Here is a 24,394-nt window from a genome sequence, read left to right as displayed (position 1 = left end):
CCCCATCTCCACTGGGCTTGTTCTGTCCCCCGTAAGACAACCCCACCGTCCCCGCTGGGCTTGTTCTGTCACCCATAAGACAACCCCACCATCCCCGCTGGGCTTGTTCTGTCACCCATAAGACAACCCCCCCATCTCCACTGGGCGTGTTCTGTCCCCTGTAAGACAACCCCCCCATCTCCACTGGGCTTGTTGTGTCCCCCGTAAGACAACCCCACCATCCCCGCTGGGCTTGTTCTGTCCCCCGTAAGACAACCCCCCCATCCCCGTTGGGCTTGTTCTGTCCCCCATCAGACAACCCCCCCATCCCCGCTGGGCTTGTTCTGTCCCCCATAAGACAACCCCCCCATCCCCGCTGGGCTTGTTGTGTCCCGCATAAGACAACCCCACCATCCCCACTGGGCTTGTTCTGTCCCCTGTAAGACAACCCCCCCAATCCCCGCTACTCTTGGCATGTGATACTTTCAGGAAGGGCCGAAGTTTTTACATGGTTCCTGTCATCCCCCTGAGATTCAGAAAATACTAACCAAGGCCAGAGCTGTTCGGAACACCTGGAGAACGGTTACCTGGGTTCTCCCTGCCAGGTAATGGCTCTGAGTGGGGGAGATATGACAAAGAGGGGAGGCTAGGGAGAGAATTCTGTTTCCTCAAAGATAGCTCCCAAACTCCCAAACCTGGTGCTGTCAAGTCGATTCCAGCTCATAGCAACCCTGTAGGACAGAGTGGAACTGCCCCATAGGGTTTCCAAGGAGTGGCTGGTGGATTCGAACTGCTGACCTTTTGGTTAGCAGCTGAGCTCTTAACCAACCTGGAGAGAGGAAGTCTCCTTGTAGAGAAGGAGAGTTCAGGGAAGCAATGCAATTTGGGTCCAGGAGGGAAGAGAGCATTTCTTTAGTGTCCAGTTTTGCCTCTCAGAGCTCAGCATGTCCACTCGCTGGTGTTGCCCCGCTGGCCTGGCCGAGATGGGAGAGAACTTTAAACAGTGCCTCGCCTTATTCGTTTTCCGCACAGTTCCTCTGCTGTCACTTCCTGGAGCCTCATCCCACCCCAGGGCAAGTCTGTGTGCCTCGGTGGTGGACATGGGCACAGAGGGAAGGGGGAGCTCAAGGAGGAACATGGAGCCAACCTGCTCTTAACCTTCCCGCAGTCTGCCCCTGTTTGCATTACACGGAGGGTCCGGGACCCTGCTGGTGGCTCCCAAGCTGCAGCCAAACCAACAGTAACACACTGCGGAGATGCAGCAGAAACAGCGCCCTCTGCCTGTGCTCGTCGTTCATTGCATTGCTGCACGAGGGCGGCCCTGTCCCCTGAAGCAGGCCAGCCTCACAGCACAGCACATTGTGATGCCCCCACAATGGCACCGTTAAGAGTCCTCCACACTGGCTCTGACTTCTAAAAAGCATAACGCCAACACAAAACACAAATCTCTTCTTGTCAGATGCATTTTTACTCAAGCCCCTGAAGAAATGTTTTCTTGCCCAGAGAGCTCGTATTAAAATGTCTTCAACCCAAAAGGAATCAGTAATAAACTTTAGGTTTATGAGCTTGTTTACTCTGGGAGCAGAGAGAGAAGGCTTTCCTGTGTAGCCTAAGTTTATAGGACTGCCAGGGTCGAAAGTTAACGAACTTTGAGGAAACAGTCTTTCATAAAAGAAGAAGGGGGGTGGGGGAAGAATAGCATCCAGTGTTCTGTTTTCCTATTAAAACAAGGAAAACAAAGGAGTAATGAGAACGATAATGTATGGGAAAGTATGCAGACACCCATCTGCCTTTATTGAAAACATATCCTGCAGATGTTGGGCGTAATTATGAATCTGCCATTTGCTTGTTGAATAACTTCAGTGGAATCTCAATCTCTGATCACTAAACTGGGTGCCGTAGCATTTACAAAATATAATTATTTAATTGCTTTTTAGGCACCTGTTGTCTTTATGTAGATAAGGGTGCTTTCAGCGTGCACACTGTTGATTCTGGAGGTGAATGTTTGAATACTAAATTTTGGTTTCATTCCCACAGGTTCCCAACAAACAGGATTCCTAAATGCTCTTAAGGACAGCCCCGCGAGATATCCTTTCTGGGTGCGCTGTGTTCCCCACGTTCGTGTGCTGAGTGTTTCAGCGCCCTCTCCTCCCTTCCCTCCCCGACCTCCGCACCTGCCTGGGTTTTTCTCCTCATAAATTCTATTCTTTTGGGTTTTGTAAAGCATCCAGTGCGCTCCCTCATATTCACTTGTATAAGTAACAGCATCTGAATACTTGAGCCCCGCTATGTGACTCATTTCACTTTGTTTACATCGAAGTACGTTTCACCTTGAAAACAAGTATGAGTTCTTTTCCGCCTAAGAACCCAGCACTGGTTTGTGTGAAGTCAGGTTGGTTTGGGGAGAAGTACAGCTGTGAGAGGAACTTCGGGATGGTATAAATGGTTAAGCACTAGGCTACTAACCAGAAGGATGGCAGTTCTAGTCAACCCAGAGGCACCTTGGAAGAAAGGCCTGGCTGTCTACTTCCAAAACCTCAGCCATTGAAAACTTTATGGAGCGCAGTTCTACTCTGAAACACATGGGATCGCCAAAAGTCGAAACTGAATCGACTCAGCGGCAACTGGTTTTTGGTTATGGTTATGGCTGTGAGTTCCGTCTGATTTCATTTTGATCAGCAGGAGTTCTACATGCAGTGTTATGGGCTGCCACATGTGGGTCCACTTCTTGGTCTGCAATCACGAGGTAGGAACTCAGCTGGCCGCTCTGTGTGCATTCTGTCAGGGGTTACAGTTTGGACTTCCTTCAGGAGTACATATAACCTCTATTATTTCCAGCAATGGACTAAAGATGACTCAATCTCAGGTCATTTGGGTTAATGAGGACTTTTTCCCATCCTCCCAAAAAAATATATATAGGCATGGCCATTGTATTTTGAATTTCTTGAAAGGAAAATGTTCATGCCTTAAGTGCTTAAGGGCTCCCACTGCTTCCTCACCCCCCTCCCCCAGGTTTTCCTCTTAACTGCTGTGGGGTCAGCCAGCTGGACCCGCTGACCCAGCTCCGTCCCGATCTGTGATCCAGCTCTCCTTCTTCATATGTCAGGTGGACTGGACTCGAAGTCCGCATTGCTCCGAGGAGTAATTGTCATCTGTGGTAAAGAATTTTTAAACAAGAACTTTAATAAGATGTACATATTATGCTGTTATTAAAATAAGCCCATGGTTCCTGGGAGCCAGTGTGGGGTAGGGTATCGAATAGATAGATTTAAAAATAAATATGGCCCTACATATCTATTTACATATAGGTATGTATATGTAGGAGCCCTGGTGGCTCAGGGGTAAGCACTTGGCTGCTAACCGAAAGGTCAATGATTTGGACCTACCAGTCGCGCTCCGAAGGAGAAAGATGTGGCAGTCTGCCTCTGTAAAGATGACAGCCTTGGAAACCCTATGGGGGATTTCTACCTGTCCCATAGGGCCGCTGGGAGTTGGAATCGACTCAACAGCAGCAGGTATGTTTATGTAGGTACCTAGTTACCTATAGGTACGTATGAACAAGGTACATTTCTGGTAGCTTTGTGTTTATGGGCAGCATAGAATGCTGTTTAAGAGTACAGATTCTATGTCATTGTTAGTTGCCGTCCAGTCAGTTACGATTCATGGTGACCCCGTGTGTGTCAGAGTAGAACTGTGCTCCATAGGGTTTTCAATGGCTGATTTTTCAGAAGGAGCTTCCCAGGTATTTCTTTCAAGCATCTCTGGGTGGCTTCGAACCACCAACCTTTTAGCTTGTAGTCGAGCACTTAACCATTTGCACCACTCGAGGAGTCCACAGATTCTATGGTCAGCTAATATCTTTTTCATGCAAATCTGTGTTGTGGAAGGGGGCAGGGCTATATGGGTGAAGTACAAAGGGGAGTTGGAGAATGAATTCTGTAGGTACATCCTGTCTTCTATTAATGCTAAGGCAAGCTAGAGTTAGCTAGAAGGGAAAGGTGGCATGGGAATGAATTCTCATCTGTGGCTGCTAAGAAAGGTCCAGCGGGAAATGCCACCCCACCCTCCTCCCTGACCTTCCGGGGTGACATCCTCCCAGCCCCATTGCCTCTCTGTAATTTTCCAGGAATTTGCTTTGGCATCATCTTACGGCCAAGACTTGTCTTTTTTTTTTTCCCCTGAAGAAAGGCTTGTCTAATCCTTTCAGGAAATTGGTTACATCATGAAAACATGCTGGTCATATTAAGTTGTATAAATAATGCCTCAGAACCGGAATTGTATTCTGGATGGCCAACTGGAATGTTTTCCGAAGCTGAAAAGATGTGGCATCAAGGCTGCCTCCCCCTCCCCTGGCACCTGCGTGCCCTGTGCCGGAGGCCGCTGAGCCCTCAGACAGCAGGTATCAATGCCCAGGAGCCTCTAGAGGCAGGGGGAGGAACGCCTCCCCGCTGATGACAAAGGCTGATTCAAAGCCTGGGTGATTTCAGCTGCTTTGCATCCCTGGGGCCTGAGGACATCTGCTGTGCTGTGCGTCTCCCCGGGGCTTCGCTGTCAGGAACAGCCCTTGCCCCTGGACCAGGAGGAACTGTATGGTAGTTGGTTCTGAGGCTGCCAGGCCTTCGTGATACCTCACTCTAGACCTCCCAGCTCTTGGATCCCACAGTGTCATAACCCCAGAAGCGTTCTCAAGGAAGGACCAGCTGCGAAGTCCTGGCCTGGGGTAAATTCTTCTTATTCCTGCTCCACCATGATTAATTATGAGGTCTAGGGCCAGTGCTTAACTCTTTTGTGTCTCAGTTTCTTGATCCGCAATAGTCAACCACTCTGTACTTGACAATGATATGCTGACAAAACCAATTAGATAGATGTACATGAGAGCACGTGACTCCAAAGCGTTGCTTAAATGCATAGCAGGGGTGGTTTCAGAGATGCTTCTTTTTTGTGACTGTCTGTGTGACAGGCAGGCTCTTCCAGAACCTTCCCTTACAACACCCATGTCAGCTCATTATCGTGGTTGAGCTACGCTGGTAGTCTGTGTAATCAGCATTGTGTTCCCCAATAAGAGGAATAGACAAAGTTGCCGATTTATAGAAATAGAGTGGCAGTGTATTCGAGGTAGCATGCTGATTTTGCTAGAGAAACTATTCATGTGGAAATGGGAGGAAAGAAGAGAACTGCTCCTGTTTATTTAGTCCAGAGCAAATTTTAATTTATTTTCCCTCTAAAAAGTATTCCCAGGTAAAGAGTTTTCCCTATGGCCCAGTTTTTGAAAACTCATAAAAATCTCAGCCACCACCTTTCCAAATAGTGTTGACATATCTGGGTGCTGGCCCTTTTCATCAACAGGCAGATTCTTTCTGCCCCTGCTAACATTTCCCCAGCATCTCCTCCGCTCACTCAGGGGCCCAGGGGCTGCATGCCCCAGTCCCAGTCTGCCCCACCTGCACAGCAGACTCCTGATGCCTACAGATGCCCCATCTACCTGAGGCCTCCAGACCAAGGCCTTTCAGAGGCAGCCCCACTCCAGCGTGTGCCCGGCTGCATTAGTTTCCTATTGCTGCTGTACAAATAACCATAAATTTACCCCTTGCCATCAAGTTGATTCTGACTCATAGTGATCCTACAGGTCAGAGTAGAACTGCCCCATAGGGTTTCCAAAGAGCGGCTTGTGGATTTGGACGGGTGACCTTTTGGTTAACAACCAAGCTCTTAACCACTGAGCCACCAGGGCTCCAACCACAAACCCCACAGCTTAAAATAACACACATGTATGATCACACAGTTCTGTAGGTCAAAGCCCAGCAGGCTCAGCTGGTTTCTCTGCTCCGGGTCCCACAAAGCCAGGACCAAGGTGTCGGTGGTCTGGGATCTTACCTGAAGGCTCTGGGGGAGAATCGTCTTCCCGGCTCGTTCAGGTTTGGGCTGAATTCTGTTCCATGGGGTGTAGGACTGAGGTCCCCGTTTCCTTGCTGGCTGTGGGCTGGGGGTGTTTTCAGCTTCTAGAGGCTCCCTGACGTACACTGCCTTCATCTTCAAAGCCAGCAACAAGAATTGAGCCCCTCTCATGGTTGAATCTCTCCTGCCTCTTCTTCCCCACTGTCTTTGACTCTGCCGGAAGGTCCTCCTCTTTTAAAGACTTAAATGATCTCATTGGCCCCATCTGGATAATCCGGAATCCTCTCCCATCTCAAGGTCTAGAACCTTAATCCCGTCTACAGAGTCCCTTCTGTGTGAGGTGGCGTAGTCGCGGGCCAGGGAGTAGGGCTTGGACATCTTTGTTGTTGTTGTCTTGTTAGGCGCCGTTGAGTCGGTTCCAACTCATAGCGACTGTGTATGCAGCAGAATGAGGCACCGCCCCGTCCTGCACCAAGCCGGCAGTCGTTGCTACGCCTGAGCCCATTGTTGCAGCCACTGTGTCCATCCATCTCGTTGAAGGTCTTCCTCTTTTTCGCTGACCCTCTACCAAGCATGATGTCCTTCTCCAGGGATTGATCCCTCCTGACAGCATGCCCAAAGTATGTAAGACATAATCTCGCCATCCTTGCTTCTAAAGAGCATTCTGGTTGTACTTTTTTGGACATCTTTGGGGGCCATTATTCTGCCAGCCACACAGGACTTCAGGTGGGGGTACCCCAGGAATCAGGCTCAAGTGCGGGTGGGTTTGAGAGGATTTCTGCGTAAGCCCATCAACCTGCAAGGCTCACCTGCAGGTCATGTCCCTTCAAGTCTGTGTCTACCCTCACTTCCCTTTTCTGCCTTTCTGTTAGAGCTAGACAGGGCAGATGGAAGACAAGGATTGGTGGTTAAAAATACGTTTACATGCACACACATACGTGTGTGTATGTATATCTTTACATATGTATATATACGTGTGTATGTGTTCTCCCAGAGCTTGGGATGAAAATGTTAATAAGACGTCCTATGAGGCCCTTATTGAAGCAGCTACCTCTTCCCAATGTACAGGAAAGGTTGCTAGCATAATTGTACTCTTGCTGATTTGGTGTCTCAGTTGACCTGCCGCTATGCAGGGCTCCTGCCTGGAAGCAAGGCAACCTGCAGCTGAGGCCAGAATACCCCTGGGCCACTGCCCTAGCCACAGAAAAGACCTCTTTGACACAACCACCCAGTCCTCTTCTGGAGAAATCAGAGAGCCGAGACAAAGTTCCAGAAGACTCCAACAGCAAAGCTGTCCATTCCTGGGAGTGAGGAGACAAGCAGAGAGGTGAACAGCAGCAGTGTGAGCAGCGCTCCCAAACTGAGTCTTCTTTATTGATTTTGGAAGTAGTGCGGAACTTTGGGAAAATCAGACATCTCCATACTCAAAAGTAAGGTACTGTGTGTGTGTGTTTTAATTACAAAGCACATATACATTTTTTATGTGTGCCACTAACCTCCCCACCCTCCCGAACTCAGTGGTGTGGCTACCTAAAGGCTGTCTGCTCTCAAGTACTGTTTTCTGTCTGAAATACATGCTTTGGAGAAGAATCCCTCTTTCAGTGAACCAATTAAGAAGGGTTGAGTTCTGATGATTTATCATAAACTTGAATTCTGGAAGAAAAAGTATGCATTAGGTACTACCAGGCTGTAATGTGTTATTGAAAAAGTATCGAGTGCTGGTTATTAGAGGGCAGTGTGGTAAATGAAGCTGGGTCATCACGATACCTGTTCATTGTGTGCGGTGCCTGCCTTTCCTCCCGATACCTGGCTGGCTTTGGAGGTGGCATGGGGATGGCTGAATGGAAGCCTATGAGGGACAACTTTCAGCTCCTTGAGGAAGAGTGTGGAGCTGCTCAGAAATGGCCTGGCCTGGAGAAGTAACGCAATCACGGTGACCGGGGTGTTCAAAAGAGGATGGGTCCTGCTGATCAGCGTGGCAGGAGATGCTGGCATTAGATCAGGGTTGTACTCAGTGCCAGGACCGGGCTGCGTTTCATTCTGTTATGTGTAAGGTCTCCATGAGTCAGAGCCAACTCAACAGCAACAACAAACTCAACGCCTCTAAGTTCCCTTCCACTGCTGCAGAGACGCTGAGAGTTCAGGAGTGTCTTTGGAGTGCTTGATTTATGATGGCTGAGACTGGTTTATGATGCACACCCTACACACTCGTGAAAGCTGCCCTTTGATTTATGGCAGAGCCACCGTACTCATCCCCTCTAGACCTGCAATCTGTCCGGAGCAAGAATCTGTGAAATGCTGAGTTCTTAAAACTACAGGCGGTTTTCTGGCTGAATTACCTGACCACAGGGCTTGGCCGTGGACAGGGAGTCTGGTGCCAGCTTGGGCATGATCTCTGCCAACTGTCCTCTGGCTAGAAGATGGCTGTGTTTACGAATTTTCCGTGGCCTCAGATCTGATCCCTTGACCATGATGTCAGAATATTTTGATGAGAAATGGGGCCTAGGCAAAGGGTTCTCCCAGCAGATTTGCTCTGCAAAATGTTCCATCAAAAACAATGGGATCGGTGAAGGGAGAGAGAGAAGAAACAACAGCTAACTGACAACCAACCAACACACCCTCGCAGAAATATAGACGTGAATGATGGAAAACTCTTCATGGAGTTCACATAAAACCCAGCGGCAGAACTTTGAGATAAAAGAATCACCAAGCAAATCCTGTAAGTAAGCCAAGACTGGAGGGTGTCTAGTACCAGAGCCCAGCCAAGCCAGGGAGAAGAGGGAACAGCAGGAGAAGACAGGCTAAGAAGGAGGAGGACTCGTGTAGGGAAGGTGGGCGGGGATGGTGCAGATGCCCTGGCTCATTCACAGGTGCTCAGCGGGCCCTTCCCAGGTGGTGAGGGATGGATGCTGGGCACCTGGGCATACCTTGGAGGGAGCACTCTGGCATCATTGCCCACGGCCAGTCCTCCCTGCCTCTTCCTCTTTCTCTTTCCTGCCCACAGCCCACTGTCTGTTCTCCCTGCAACCTGTGACCATGTCCTCCCTTTCCTCCTTGGATCAGAGAGGCAGTGGGGTGGGGGCCTTTTGGGGGCCGGTGGTCAGTGGGGTGGTGGCTGCCCTGTGCTATAGACTTTCAAGAACAGCCTGGCCCACCCCAGGGAAAAGGACCACCTTCTCCAAAAAGACCAGGCAGTTTTGAACCAAGGAGATCTAATGGACATCTGTTTCCTCTAAAAAAATATTTAGCGAACACCCACTGTGTGCAAAACTTGCTGGGGTTACAAAGTCCACAGCAATCCTCCTGGCTGTCAGATTACATTCAGTGGGAAGGGGCAGAGTGCGGGGACAGAGCGATGAAGTAAGACACAAATGCGAGATCCCTCCTCTCTAACCAGTGTCTGCGGAGGCCAGGGTCTGGGCTTAACTGAGTTTTTAAAAGGCAGAATATGTTTTAAATGCCGTAAAAAGGCGTGTACCTGGGGGGGGGAGGTGCAGAGTCAAAGAAGGGAGACACATGTCCTGTGGGGACTCAGGAGAGACTTCAAAGGTGACATTTGCACCAGGCTTTGAAAGACAGGTGGCGTTTTAATGGGGGAAATGGCAGGGAGAGATCCCAGACAGAGCCACCCGCCTGAGCCAGGACCACAGGGGTGCACAGCGCATGCAAGGAAGAGTAGCCCATCTGGTGGGCCGGCCCGGGACTGGGAATCCATTCAGCCACAAAGGCCGCAAGCGTGCCGGGCACGAGGAGCACAGCCGTGCTTCAAGTCAACAGGCTGTTGTTGGCTACCCTCCAGTCAACCCCAAGGGAACAAAATGCAGGACCACAAAGGTCCCGTGACATCCTCATGATCAGTTACAGATCAGGCCATTGTGATCCATAGGGTTTTCATTGGCTAATTTTCTGAAAGAGATTTCCAGTCCTTTCGTCCTAGTCTGTCTTAATCTGGAAGCTCTGCTGAAACCTGTTCAGCATCATAGCAACATCCAAGCCCCCACTGACAGGTGGTGCCTGCACATGAGGCACATTGGTCAAGAATCAAACCCAGATCTCCCTCATGGAAGGTGAGAAGCCAACAGGTAGTCTGCCCTTAACTGTGCGAGCACACAAACGCACTTACAAACTCCTAAGTGTTGTGGAAAAAGAGCTGAGGGCTGTGATAGCTAAACCCCGAGGGGCGGGGGCTGTGGGGTGGAGGTGCTCAGGAGAGACTGTGACGAGATCCAGCTGCGGCTGGAGGAATCGGCTTGGGGAGCATGAAAGACCATGGAGGAGGTGGGCCGCCTGCTTCCCCAGACCCTGGGGAGCCAGGTAAGGTTTTTGGCCCATGAATGACTTTATTGGAGCAGGGTTTTTAGAATATTCAGCATGCAGCGGGGAGCAGAGCGCAGAGAAGTACTGAGGAGACGTGGGCAGCAAGCGTAGAAGGACCCAGAAGTGGCGCCGGTGGGCAGCCCGGCTGGGGGAGTGCTGCAGTCAGGCCAGGCAGGAAAGCCGAGGAGGGGCTGAACGGACTCCAAGGGGAGGGTGACAGGCACAGCGGTAAAGGGGGACAGCCTGCGCTGGTTTGGGGGAGGAATGCGTTCCAGCTGAAACATAGTTAAGAAAAGCATCTAAAAGATCACGTGTGTGAGCCTGCACACGGGCCTTGAGTAACTTTAGGAGCCTCTTTGCAGCTGGTTTGGTTTTGAGTTCCGGTTACTTGCATGTAATATGGAAAGAGAAAAAATGGGATGTGCTTGGCATTGACAGTTATTACAACTTCGCAGAAAACGTTACAAACCACTTGTCAGGGAGTGACGCGTCAGGGCATCCATGTGGCCATGCAGCCTTGGCTATTTTTGGGCTTGAAGCTGGCACCAGCGTGGGGAGCATGCATAGAAATGCCCCAGGGTCATTAGCGGCACCAGAGGGACCCCGTTAGGGGAAGGCCTGCTGTACATAATCATTCCGGTGTAATGCCGCATCAGCAGCCAGTTAAAAGGGTCACAGTCATTTCTAATCATGACTTATTGTTCTGCTCTCCCAAAATGAAAGGATTTCCAGTGGTAGGTGAATCAAAGGGTAATTGATTCTACATTTGTGGGGGCTTTCGACAGAAAGCTCTTTTTATCCTCAATTTGCATTTATTGCAAGGCATACCCGTTGGAAATGCAGGGATGGCCTAAAGTGCATTGTTCTATTTGAATGGAATTTGGAGATGGCTGGGAGCCGGCACAGTGCCCACAGAAAGGAAGAGCATCATACGGCAGGATGGAAAAATGGCCCAGGCAGCTCAGGTCTCTACTAACACTTGGCTTCGGGGCCCTTCCATCCTGCTCCTGTCGATCCTCAGAGGGACCCCCGAAAATCAGTAGGACAGGAGTTGTTACCTCTGCTTACAGCTGGCTCTACACTGACAGGTGAAATGACCTCCCCGATTTATGCTCCATGATGTCTCCAGGACTGGAGGCTGGTTCTCCTAATGCCAGCCCCTCCACCACCCAGAGGCTCCAGAGGGGTGCCCCCACTACCCCAGCCAATCTGGCTGAGGGAGTCTCATGGAAAATGAGCATCTGATTGTATCTCATAAGATTAGATGGCGGGGCACGGGGGGTGCTGTTTGTTTTTTAAAATCTCCCAAGTAATACAAGAACATATTCTCATTGTAAAACATTTCAAATTGTCAGAAATGTAAAGGTCAAAAAGAGGAGTTGCCCTTTATGCTGCCTCTGTGATTTCATGGCAACCCTGTGGGCAGTCTTTGTGTGCCCTTCCTGATGGCCTTCTAAGAGTTTGGATACATAAGTGTGCATACGTTGTTGTTGTTGGTAGGTGCCATTGAGTCAGTTCCAACTCATAGCAACCCCATGCACAGCAGAACAAAACGTTGCCCAGTCTTGCACCGTCCTCAGAATAGGTATGTTTGAGCCCGTTGTTGCAACCATTGTCAGTCCATCTCATTGAGGGTCTTCCCACACAACAGGAGGCAATGAGAGCGACGTTAATGTTATTTGTGCCTATGTACACATCTACAAATGCGTGACTGGGGATTGCTGGTACCTAGAAGGGATCCTACTGAATGTATCATTCCACAATTTGCTTTTTAAATATTTCCTGGAGATATTCCCGTGTCAGTATATGTTGTTGTTAGGTGCTGTCAGTTCCAGCTCATAGCAACCCTGTGTACAACAGAACGAAACATTGCCCTGTCCTATGGTATCCTCACAATTGTTGTTACCCTTGAGCCCATTGCTGCAGCCGCTGTGTCAGTCCATCTCGTTGAGGGTCTTCCTCTTTTGGCTGACCCTCTACCAATTATGATATCCTTCTCCAGAGACTTGTCCCTCCTGATAACATGTCCAAAGTAAGTATGTAAGATGAAGTCTCACCATCCTTGCTTCCAAGGAGCATTCCGGCTGTACGTCTTCCAAGACAGATTTGTTTATTCTCTGGCAGTCCATTGTATATTCAGTATTCTTCGCTAACACCGTAATTCAAAGGCATCAATTCTTCTCCTGTCTTCCGTATTCATTGTCCAGCTTTCCCATGCATATGAGGGGATTGAAAATACCATGGCTTAGGTCAGGCTCACCTTAGTCCTTAAAGTGACAGCTTTGATTTTGAACACGTTAAAGAGGTCTTTTGCAGCAGCTTTGCCCAATGCAATACGTCGTTTGATTTCTTGACTGCTGCTTCCATGGGCATTGATGGTGGATCCAAGTAAAATGATATCTTTGACAACTTCAGTCTTTTCTCCATTTATGATGATGTTGCTTATTGGTCCAGTTGTGAGGATTTTTGTTTTCTTTATGTTGAGGTATAATCCATACTGAAGGCTGTAGTCTTTGATCTTCGTCAGTAAGTGCTTCAAGTCCTCTTCACTTTCAGCAAGCAAGGTTGTGTCATCTGCATATTGTAGGTTGTACAGTAGGTTGTCAATATGTAGAGCTGTTCTTTATAGAAATGTTGTATAGAACTCCAGAGTATAGATGAACCATAGTTCAACTATTCTATTGATGGATATTTAGATTTCTTAATTTTTTACTGCTCAAAAAATGAGGTAGTGAAATTTCTTGTAGGTATTGCTTTGTGCACAAATGGTAGTATTTCTCAAGGATTGGCAAGTAGATGTGGATTCACTGAGTTGAATGTTAAGCACATTTCCACTGTTGATTGACATGCCAAATTGTCCTCTAAAGAGATTGTACCAGTTTATTTTCCCATGTCCCCAACACTGGATATCTTCAGTCTTGTCATTTTTTCCAGTTTGATGGGGAGGAATATTTCATTGTTAGAATTGCCATTTTCTGGGTAATAACCAGGTTGCATATCTTTTTCTGTTTACTGGTCTTTTTTTTTTTTCCTTCATCACAATGTGTGAATTCACGCCCTTTGTCCACCTTTATTGGGTTGTTTTCTTCTTCCTTTTAACTTATAGGGGTTCTTTATGTATTCTCAATCATAATCTTTTAATATCTTTTGCCAGTATTTTTCTCCCAGTCTTTCACTTACCTTTTAACTTTATTTTTTTTATATATAAAAATGTTTAAAACATGGCTTCTGGGTTTGTGTTTTATCTCCTCATCCGAAAATTATACAATTTTTAAAAAATCTTTCTCTAAGGCCTTTATGTTTTGTTTCTCAAGTTTGGCCAGTAAATTATCTGTAGTGTATTTTTTGTGTACAGTATAAGCCAAAGTTCTAACTTTATCTTCCCCAAAGATTAGTGAAGTGTCACAATACCACTTACTATTGTATCCCAGTGATTCTCACACTTCTTGGTTTCAGGACCCTTTTACACACCTAAAAATTACTGAGGACCTCAAAGAGCTTTTGTTTCTGGAGAATGTATCTATTGATATTTATCGTGACCAGTATCGAATATTAATCGATATAATCAAAACAGAGAGCATTGTAAAGCACAAGAGGCAGAAGCCTGCCTTCCATCAGCATCAGAGCGGTGCCTTCGTCACACATCATGTAGCCTCTGGAAGAATCCCCTGCATGTCAGCAGAGAATGAGAGTGGCATTAATGTGATAAACCATGTTTTGGTATTGATATGGAAATAGTTTTGACCTGGAGGATCCCTGAAAGGGTCTTGGGAACCCTGAGGGTCCACGGGCCACCCTTTGAGAACCACTGGTCTCTCTTTCACCACTGATCTGCAATGCCTGCTTTATCCCGCGTACCTGCGCGTCTGTTCTGGACTCTCTGTTCTGTTCCGTTGCTGTTCAGGTCCTGTGATCACATTGTTTTGTTTACTAGAAAAGTTTTCTCCTACCACTACCCGCAGCTCTCCCTCTTGATGTTTCTTTTCTAAAATGCCTTGCCTGCTCTGGCACATTTTCTCTTTCAGATGAATTTTAGAGTCTCTTTCTCAAATTTCATTTAAAATTTTTTGTTGGGATCTTGATTGGAATGATAGTGGCTTCATAGACCGATTGGGGGCAAGTGCACACCAGTACTGCCTGCTGTAAAAACCTGTAGAAGAAGAGGATGTGAGAACCAGAAAAAAATAAAAAACCAAACCCATTGCTGTTGGATCGATTTCAACTCATGGCGACCCCATGGTTACAGAGTAGAACTAAGTTACGTAGGATTTTCTTCAGTGAGGTCTCTGGATGGCACAGACAGTTTGCACTTGCCTACTAACCTAAAGGTTGGTGGTTTAAACTCACCCAGCAGTGTCACAGAAGAAACTCCTAGTGCTCTGCTTCTGTAAAGATCATGGCCAAGAAAACCCTACGGAGCACAGTTCTCCTTTATGACATATGGGGTCACCACGAGTCAGAATCGACTCAATGGCAACGGGTTTTTGTTTGGTTGGTTGCTTGGTTTTTAATCTTTACAGAAGCGGGTTACTGGGCCTTTCTTTCATGATGCCGCCAGGTAGGTTTGAATCGCCAACCTTTTAATTAGTAGCCAAGCACTTAACTGCACCACCAGAGACCTAAAGCCAGAAAAAGAATGGTCAAGTGATCCCGTCTAGGTGGCCTCAGGTGACTTTCCGCTTTGAAAGTGTCTGTCATGTGTCACTGGGAGGTCAGCAGCCTCCGCCCCAGACACAGTGCCGGACACCCAGGTGACAAGTCCATGCCGTATTTCCATATCTCTGTCCAAGGATTGTAAGTTCATCTAGTTGATGAGGAAAATGTGCTGACAAGTTCCTGAACCCAAATACCTAAAAGCATTAAATGCCGCTGCAGTCACTCCATCTAGAGAACAAAGAAGGATATGGCTGCCATCTGCTCTTCCTGGAAGTGAGCAGTGCCTGTGCTCCTGTCATTTTGAGAAAGTAGGAAATGGATGCAACAATGTATATTTTTCTTACATTTTAAGCATCAGGACTTCTCTCCTAGGAGAGGGCTTGGAGCAGAATACGAATGTGTTAAGACTCACAGGGGGTCTCACAGACTCAGGGCTCGGGAAGGGGCTGACTGCCATGGAGCCCGGGACTTCAGCCTGCCCTGGCCGTTCTGGAATCCACAGAGTCCTGGCCACTGAGGAAGGAAGCCCACCTGCAACATACATGAAACACACAAAAATGTTAAGGTCAAATATTATCTGGCTTGGCACTTGGCCAAAAATACCATGCCCAGCCTGAGTGCCAGAAGGTGGAGAGGTGGGTTATGATGTGCTGGCAGAGAGAGGTTCTTCATGCAGGGGTGGCTCTAGGGCCGTATGACTGACAGACAAGGTGTGACATCACAGGCACTCTCAACATTGCTGCCGTGAGCCCACAGGTGAGACGCTGGGCACAGAGGTCTGGCCAGGCCATGGCCGTAGCTTGAGGACTTGGAAGGTTTCTATTCCAGGCATCTGGGGACTGGGGCTCTCGTTCCGGTCTGCCATGAACTGCTGTGTGAACCTTTGTAAGTGGCTTAACCTCTCTGGGCCTCAGCTTCCTAGCTGTAGAATGAAGGGGTCAGAATAAACCAGGGCATCTTGACTTGGGGTTTGTGTGTATCCATGGAGGAGCATAAGGGAAGTCTTCTGTTGTTTGTTTGTTGATTCGAGTTGGCTCTGACTCATGGCATCCTTGTGTATAACAGAACAAAATGTAGCCTGGTCCTGCGCCATCTTCATCATCCTTCCAGCCTAGGGGGCTCATCTTCTAACGCTATATCAGACAATAGTCTATTGTGATCCATGGGGTTTTTATTGGCTGATTTTCAAAAGTAGATTGCCAGGCCTTTCTTCCTCGTCTTAGTCTGGAAGCTCCATTGAAACCTGTTCATCATGGGTGACCCTGCTGGTATTTAAAATACTGGTGGCATAGCTTCCAGCATCATAGCAACACGAAAACCAACACAGCAAGACAAACTGACAGCTAAGTGGTAGAGGGGAGCCTTTAAACCTCCTGAAATTAGAAGAAAAGTTGTGTGTTTTGCTGAGAAAAGTGTGGGAATCCAAAAGGTTACAAATCTTTGGCTCAATGATCTCCAGCCTTTCCCGGTTCTCCGATATCAAGGTGGCCTAGGCATTCTACCCAACACTGTCTCCACGTCTCTGCCAGCCATCCCCCCCTTGCCGAGGAGCCTTGCTGCCTTGTTCTCTAACCGTTTGCATTTTACTTCTTGCTCTGAAAGCAGACCTTGATTCCAGTCGGGCAGGGATCTTATTCTTCCCCACTGTTCCTGTCCTGAGTGCAGGCAGGGTGCACAGAAAGGCCCAGAACAAGCACTTGAGGGGTCATGCGGAGACCCGATGGAGAAGGGTCTGCAAATAAGCATTCTCCAAAGTCTTTCCCAATTCCATACACATTTTGTGATTACTTCCGTGTACTACTTCTCAGGCTAGGGGCGGTGGGGAGCTAACAGCCATCCCCCAGACCACACGAGGGCTCACGGTCCTCTTGGGGTGGGGCAGTCAGAAGTTGGCACTGGGAGCTGTGCATGTGAATCATATCCCGGATCCAATAAACTTCCAGCTGCTTAGGAAATCACCTCCCAGTGGAGTTGGTGGGTTTCCTCTCGTTTCTCTCTTTAAAAATCAGTAAATGGGTTTTGATACTTTTAAGAGAGATTTCCATTTCTTAATCTTATTACGGCGCAGATATTTTCAACATCTAGCTATTGAGCCAGTGAGATGTATTAAGGATATCTGTAGCTTCTCAGTCTGAGAATGAGTGCCATTGGTTCATACCAGCAAGTGTCCCCATCCCCTCCCCCCTGCAGGGATGGGGGTCAGCCGAGGGCCACCTGTCCCCCAGCAAGGATCAGGGAAGGAACCAGCCCAAGGTTTTTCTGCTGCATGGGAAGAGCCAGATTCCAGCGTTCAAATCCTAGCTCTGCTATTTCTTGAGCAAGCTGCTAACTGGCTTCTGCCTCGGTTTCCCCATCTGTGAAGAAGATATCCTGATAGTCTCTTTTCACTGGGTCACTGTGAGGATTAAATGAGTTTGTTCATGGGAAGCCTTTGAAATAGGACCCGAAACACAGCCAGGGATGCCAGCCATTGTCATTAATGCAGACACCGATTCCTTAAGACTCAGCTGTGGGGGGTGGGGAGGTGGGGAGTGGAAGTGAGCTGCATCTGAATCCTACCTTAAATTCATGTCATTTTGACACAGCTGTGAGCTAACAGTGGCACTGCTTTCTGCTATTTATAAACTTCTAAAGCACATGAGAAATTAATACAAAAAGCTGTACTTTTTCTTATTGCTAGCAACTTTTAAAAGCCCCTGCCTATCAGTAACCATGCCTGCTTATGGGGTAATAATTGCAAGTGGCGTTGGAGAAGGAACAGCAGCCAGAAAGTGGGCAGTAGCCACTTTAAATGCTGTGATTTTCCTCCATTTATACCTGCCAATTTTTCCATGGTCCCTACATATGAATGTTATGTATAATTTGACTCACCATCATTCTACCTGGATTGGAAGCTTTGGTGACATGTGTTTCTGAGATTGAAATTCGGTTCTGCATGTACTATTCAGTAAGAGAGTCCTTTGGTTCTGTTCTTTATTCTTTCCTGTCTGCCCTTGGCCTTTCCTTGTTTTTGCTTCATTTGTCACCCGCCTCCTCTTTGATCTTTCTCTGGCACGTCTTGCCCAGAGCTTCAAACCAGTTCTTCCTAGTTCAGTCATGACAAAGGAAGCAAAACCAGAACAGACGCAGATTTTTAAAATTTGGGCGAACTGGAACGATAACCAGAACGGAAAAAATTATGGGTAGGAGCCCTGCTAGAAACCTAATCTCCCTCTTAGAAAACAAGAGCAACCTATGCGTTGCCTAGCAACCAGATCTCTTGCCTGTCAGATTTTGAGCAGAGTTGGAAATAGCAACCCCTCTCTCAAAGATGGCAGCCAGCTGTGCCACCTTGAATGTGTGCCACTCTCCTCAGTCCTGGCAATAATCCAGTCTCACGCATCAGGCTCCTGAAGGGCTCGCTGGGCCTCTTCCGAGTCTCCCATTCCAGGGCTTCCACCCATAATTTTTCCCACTCCAGTTACGTTCCAAATCACTCAAATTGTAAAAATCGAGTCTATTCCAGTTTCACTTCATCAACCATGACTGAACTAGTTTGAACATGTCTGAAGCCCTCATCTTGCCCTTCCAGCCTGTGCAAATTCCTATTGTTAATGTCATCTCCCTGTACAGAGCCCAGTTTTCCTTGTCTTGGTCTTCCCACTGGTGACCTTATAACTTTCCCTGGAATCCACTCCACCTCTACTTTCAAACTGGTGGGTGGCATGGATCCTACCTATCCATGTTGTTGTTGTTAGTTGCCATTGAGTCGGCTCCCGCTCATGGGGACCCCACGTACCGCATAACAAAGTGTTGCCCAGTTCTGCGCCATCCTCACGATTACTGGTGTGCTTGAGTCCATTGTTGTGGCTACAGTGTAATTTGAGTGCCTTCCAACCTAGGGGCCTCATCTTCCAGCACTGCATCAGACAGTCTTCTGTTGTGATCCATTAGGTTTTCACTGGGTAGTTTTTTAAATAGATCACTAGGCCTTTCTTCCTAATCTGTCTTACTCTGGAAGCTCCACTGAAACCTGTCCACCATGGGTGACCCTGCTAGTATTTGTGATACAAGGGGAATAGCTTCCAGCATCGCAGTGACACACAAGCCATCACAGTAGACCACAGACAGATGTGTGGTGGTACCCCTTCCTACTTAGCCCTTTTCCAAAATAGCATCTCAGTTTTTCTCCTCACAATAATTGGAGTTACTCATCCCTTTCACTCCCTTCCTCCTTGAAGAATGGACAGGCCACAGACAAGGCTCTCCAAGCAGTGTGGACCGGCTGAAGGAGTACTGTAGGGTGGAGATCCTCAGACTCCACTGCTCAGGACATTTTCATCTTGGCTCCCTGGCACAGGAACATTCTTCTCCTCCAGAGACAGCTTTAACTTCAGGGTTGTCTTAGTTACCTAGCGCTGCTATAATAGACTATTCCAAGTGGGTGGCTTTAACAAACAGAAATTTATTTTCTCACAGTTTGGGAGGCTAGAAGTCTGAATTCAGGGCACTGGCTCTAGGGGAGGGCTCTCTCTCTCTGTCTGCTCTGGGAGAAGGTCCTTGTCTCTTCTCAGCTTCTGTTCCTTGGCTCCTTGATGATCTTCATGTGGTGACATGTTATCTATCTTCCCCCATCTCTGCTTCCTTGCTCAATCTGCTCTTTTAAATCTCAAAAGAGATTGACTTAAAACACACCCTATGCTAATACTGCCTCATCAGCATAACAAAGACAACCCTATTCCCAAATGGGATTATAACCACAGGTATAAACCTGTTGCTGATTCCAATTCATAGTGACCCTATAGGGCTCAGTAGAACTGCCCTGTAGGGTTTCCAAGGAGCAGCTGTGGATTGGAACTGCCGTCCTTCTGGTTAGCATCCATACCTCTTAACCACTGGGCCACCGAGGCACCAACCACAGGAATAGGGGTTAGAATTTACAACACGTATTTAGGGGGGACACAATTCAGTCCATAACGAGGGTGGTGTTTTTTTTGAGGACTTGCAGTTTCTGGAAGTTTAAGCTTTAGACACGGAAGACATTTTTCTTCTTCTCTGAGAGCGGACACCGTGGTTTATCCTGATGTTGAAAGTAAGTAGACAGGCAAGAGCGCATTATTCTTCCTGCTATTCCATGCAGCCTCGTGCCCCCAGACAATGTCATCAGTTAATAATGATGTGGCAGATTATGGCATTGCACGAGGTCATTTATTCGGTGCGCCACTCTAAAGATGAATTATCTTCAATCCTGAAAAAAATCAATGGTGGCATGTTACCGCGTGATCTATAGCTTCCATCCTTGGAAGCTTTAGGAAACCATGAGCATGTACTTCCTCCGTCCTGAAATTTATTGATGAGGGGTGCAGTAAGTATATTTAAACTCCCAGAGCCAAGATGAATTTTTTTTTTCCTGAGAAATATCTGTATCTTATAAACAGAAATTTATAAACATTCGTGGGACAGAAAAATGCTCTGGTCTTTCCACTTGCCACACTCTGGGTTGATTTACCTCATCTGTTGAAGAACGCTAAGCTTCTTCTCCTTTAGTTATGAGGGCTGAAGACGTGTTGTGGAACTCTAGGCTTCCTCTTACTAGATGTCCTGTGAGAGTCCAGGCATCTCAGTTGCCTATCTAACAGCCAAGGACATCCAGGGATGTTGGGGGTTGGCTGAAGGACTGGAACTGGGTCCCCTAAGTAAAAATACCCCTCAACCTGTGCCACTAGAGAGATGCCACCGTTGGTTCCGACTCTTCTCCCTCCCCTCCTCCACAGGTCTAATATGGACAGCCCTTTAAAATAGAGGGCTTTCTTGATTCAGAAGCCATCTCCTAAGGAGAGGCTGGTGAGGTCAGTGCACAGGGTACTCCTAGGTTGGGGTGGGTGGTCACTGGTGGGTGGAATGGCCGTCAAGGCAGAGATAAAAGCCGTGAAGATAAACTGTCTCCAGGCCACCACCGCCTGGGGTCAGCCCTGCCCATGATGGTCAACTCTGGTTAGCATGACTGTCTCGTTAGTGTCACAGCCTCAATGCCTGGCCAGGGGAGAAGTCTGTTGATCCTACAGTCCTCAGGATTTAGAAGCCAAGATTAGAGTCTGTGACTGAAGTGATACCCAATATTTACTCCTTTCATGGAAGGCCTGAACTGCTTCCAACTCAAACCAGTACACTTCCTGAGTTTGATGTCACAGTCATTGGCGTCAGAGGAGAAGGTGAAGGTCGCATAAGGAAGACAGTCCGAGGAACTGACTGTCAGAGTCAATGCTAAAAAATTAATAAGTAATGCTCTTAGAGCCCACCAGTCATTTACTGAGTCATGAATGCTGCTGTGTGCTGGGAAGGTGACTTGGAATATGACTTTGTCACTGTCCTGGAATTTTCCACTGGTGAGAGAGAAAGCTAGGTAGATGAAAGAGTAGAAATCGACACAAGGTTGGAGGGAAGCCAGGCGTCCGAATAACGTGCCTGTGGGTGTTACGTTTCCAAATTCCAAGTTCTTCCTGACTCTTCGGTGTACCCCTTGGGAAGCGGTCCCTTTCTCCAAGTTACCTCCTTGACTTCCCTCACTGTGCTGGAGGCCGTGGTGTGCTTCTTCTCAGTCTGGTCTATCGTTGGTCTCTCAGGTTTCCACACGTACTTGATCAGCTCCAACCAGACAACAAATGAAGATGTAAGTTCCTGACGCCATGGGACATGGGCGTGTTCTTTTGTGTTTAGCCATTGAGGGGCCCAGGGCAGAAGAGGTTTGGGGTCAATAACTTCCACACATCCTATTCCCAGTGTGACCTTTCTGGAGCAAAGGATGTGCAGTAGCATTTCCATTTGTCATTCTACATATTTCTGCATTCAGAATCTCTGAATTCTCATGTTATTTTCTGACGGGGTCACATAAATACTAAGATCAGCCAGGTGGCACCCAGTTTCAAACCCCAGGAGAAGGTTTTCTTCTATTCCTTTTAAATAATCTTGTAAGCAACTTGTCATGCCTTCCCTAATAAAGAGACGCCACGGTAGGCTGACATCCCAGAATGGACATAATGAGTCTACCATTCATAGTTAATATCTCTAGTTTTTGGAGATGATTACCCTAACCCAAAATTTAACTTTTTTACCCAAATATATGTGCCTATACTTAATGAAGATGGAGAAAAGGTATAAAAACACGGAACATTACGTTGGAAAAAGTTTCTTAATAAGCATGGTCCTCTCTGCTCTTCAGATTTAGATTTTGGCAGAGGTCTCTGTCAGTACATGAATTGTATGTCTCAGAATCAGGCAGATGACCTTAACTGAGGACTCGAAAAATCAAGGGTAGTGAGACACGTGAGATGAGATAATACTAATACCGCCATCTGTATTTGGTAACTGTGGATGTTAGAATCTGTGAAACCAACCATTTTGGCAACACCATGGGCAGAATTCTGACGGCCTGTAAACTGCTTTTTGACAGTTAAAGGGGCCATGTTAACTTTTCAGCTACCAGTTCACTTAATTACTATTTAGGGCGCTAAATGTGAGTGTGAAAAAATCTCCCCTGGTGTATGTGAGACGGCCTTTTTGTACCATGTGGTAGAAATAAGACAGCATCTTACTTTCTCCCTAATCTTTGGGACTAAGTATTTCCCTGTTTGGGATAAATGCCAATTTTCCCTAAAAATAGCTGCCTCTTCACAGCGTCTGCTAAAAACATGAGTCAAGATTATTTGCCTTCTTTGTGGGCTTCTCATGGCCCTATTAGTCTGCGTGGGGACTTTGGGAAAGAGGATATTGTGTGTTGATAACTGTCTTTTTCTTTCAGATTAAAGGATCTTGGTCAAATAAAAGAGGTAAAGAAAATTACAATCCCTACAGCTACGGAAATATCTTTACAAATTGCTGCGCTGCCCTGTGTGGGCCCATCTCTCCCAGGTAAGACTCAGGAGGCTGGGTGCTCCTGAGGGGCTGAGCTGAGTTAGTGCAGGTCTCCCAGGTTGGGGGGTGGAGACCACCTGGGGCTGGGCCAGCCCCACCAGGCTGCCAGGCAGCTCTGCACTTAGTGTCACGTGGTCACGGCCTTCAGGAAACAGACCTGGGATGGCTGCTCTGTTAGACTCGGCTGCTTTTGTGTTTATCAACCGAATTATTGTCAAGTTTGGGAAAATCTCCTAAAGGAAACTGAAGCACGTGACCCTATTAATTATTGACTGCTGCGGAGGGTCTGTGAGGAGCGGGGGTGGTGGTTAGCATAGTGAGGGAGCCGGGACACACAGGAATGAAGCGATTAGAAAACCTATAGAAGCAAGTGCTAAAAATTGGTTGTGCAGAATATACATGCTCAAATCGTCAGAGGGCGAGACTCATGTGGGCTGAAGTAGCTGAGATGATAGTGATGATAATAGTAATGGTAACACGAATAATAACAATACCAAAAACCAAACCCATTGCTGAGGAGCTGATCCCACCTCATGGCGCCCCCACGTGTTGGAGAGTAGAACTGCTGGACGTTTATTGCGCTGGTGTGTTAGCTCTGTCTTTGTCTGCTGGGCCTGCCATAACAAAGTACACAAACTGGGCAGCGTAAAACAACAGGAATTTATTCCCTCACAATTCGGGAAGTTAGAAGTCTGAAATCAAGGTGGTGGCAGCCCCAAGCTCTCTCTGAAGGCTCTAGGGGAAGGTCCTTCCTTGCCTCTTCCAGCTTCTGGTGGTTTCTGGGAATCCCTGGCGTTCTTTGGCTCATGGATGCATCATCCCAATCTCGGCCTCCATCATCACGTGGCCATCTTGTGTCTCTGTCTCTGTGTTTCTTCTCTTGTATAAGAACACTAGTCCTGTTGGATAAGGACCCACCCTGCTCCAGTCTGACCTCATGTTAATGTAACTAATTACATCTGCAAAGATGCTATTTCCACATAAGGCTACGTTCACAGGTTCTTGGGGTTAGGATTCGAACATACCTTTTTGGGGGACATAGATCAGCCCGTAAGAGGCACTGTTCTAAGTGTGTTACTTGCATTAACTTTTTTAAAACCTCACTCGGTACTTATGAGAGAGGTATTGTTATATCCCATTTTACAGGTGAGGAAATCAAGGCACAGAGGGGTTAAAAACATTCCCAAGATCACACAACTAGTAAATGCTGGCTAGTGCAGATTCAAACCTAGGCAATCTGGCTTCAGAACCTGTGTGCACCCAGACCCCCACAGTGACCCCATTGCACACACAGGTGACTATGGTGGTCCCACTGTGCACCCAGACCCCCGTGGAGGTCCCACTCTGCACCCAGACCCCCGTGGAGGTCCCACTGTGCACCCAGATCGCCGTGGAGGTCCCATTGCGCACCCAGACCCCCATGGAGGTCCCACTGGGCACCCAGACCCCCATGGAGGTCTTACTGTGCACCCAGACCCCTGTGGAGGTCCCACTGGGCACCCAGGCCCCCATGGAGGTCCTATTGCGCACCCAGACCCCGGTGGAGGTCCCACTGGGCACCCAGACCCCCGTGCAGGTCCCACTGGGCACCCAGACCCCCACGGAGGTCCCAGTGCACTCCCAGACCGCCACGGAGGTCCCAGTGCACTCCCAGACC

General features: G+C 47.8%; 1 protein-coding gene across 2 annotated transcripts in view; it reads left to right on the top strand.

Annotated features, from left to right (window-relative positions):
• Positions 1-24,394, top strand: part of ZDHHC14 (zinc finger DHHC-type palmitoyltransferase 14) — a 345,517-nt gene that overhangs the window by 290,399 nt on the left and 30,724 nt on the right. For both annotated transcript variants that reach the window (XM_023728825.1, XM_004368808.2), the window contains exons 5-7: positions 2,017-2,065; positions 21,394-21,496; positions 22,625-22,734. In XM_023728825.1, coding sequence (XP_023584593.1) covers positions 2,017-2,065; positions 21,394-21,496; positions 22,625-22,734 — 262 coding nt within the window. The remainder of the gene's footprint in view (positions 1-2,016; positions 2,066-21,393; positions 21,497-22,624; positions 22,735-24,394) is intronic.

The sequence above is a fragment of the Trichechus manatus genome, unplaced genomic scaffold, assembly GCF_000243295.1.
Source record: "Trichechus manatus latirostris isolate Lorelei unplaced genomic scaffold, TriManLat1.0 scaffold00002, whole genome shotgun sequence".
Taxonomy (NCBI): Eukaryota; Metazoa; Chordata; class Mammalia; order Sirenia; family Trichechidae; genus Trichechus; species Trichechus manatus.
Note: the sequence above shows the minus strand (reverse complement) of the source record. Positions and strands in the feature narration are given on the sequence as shown.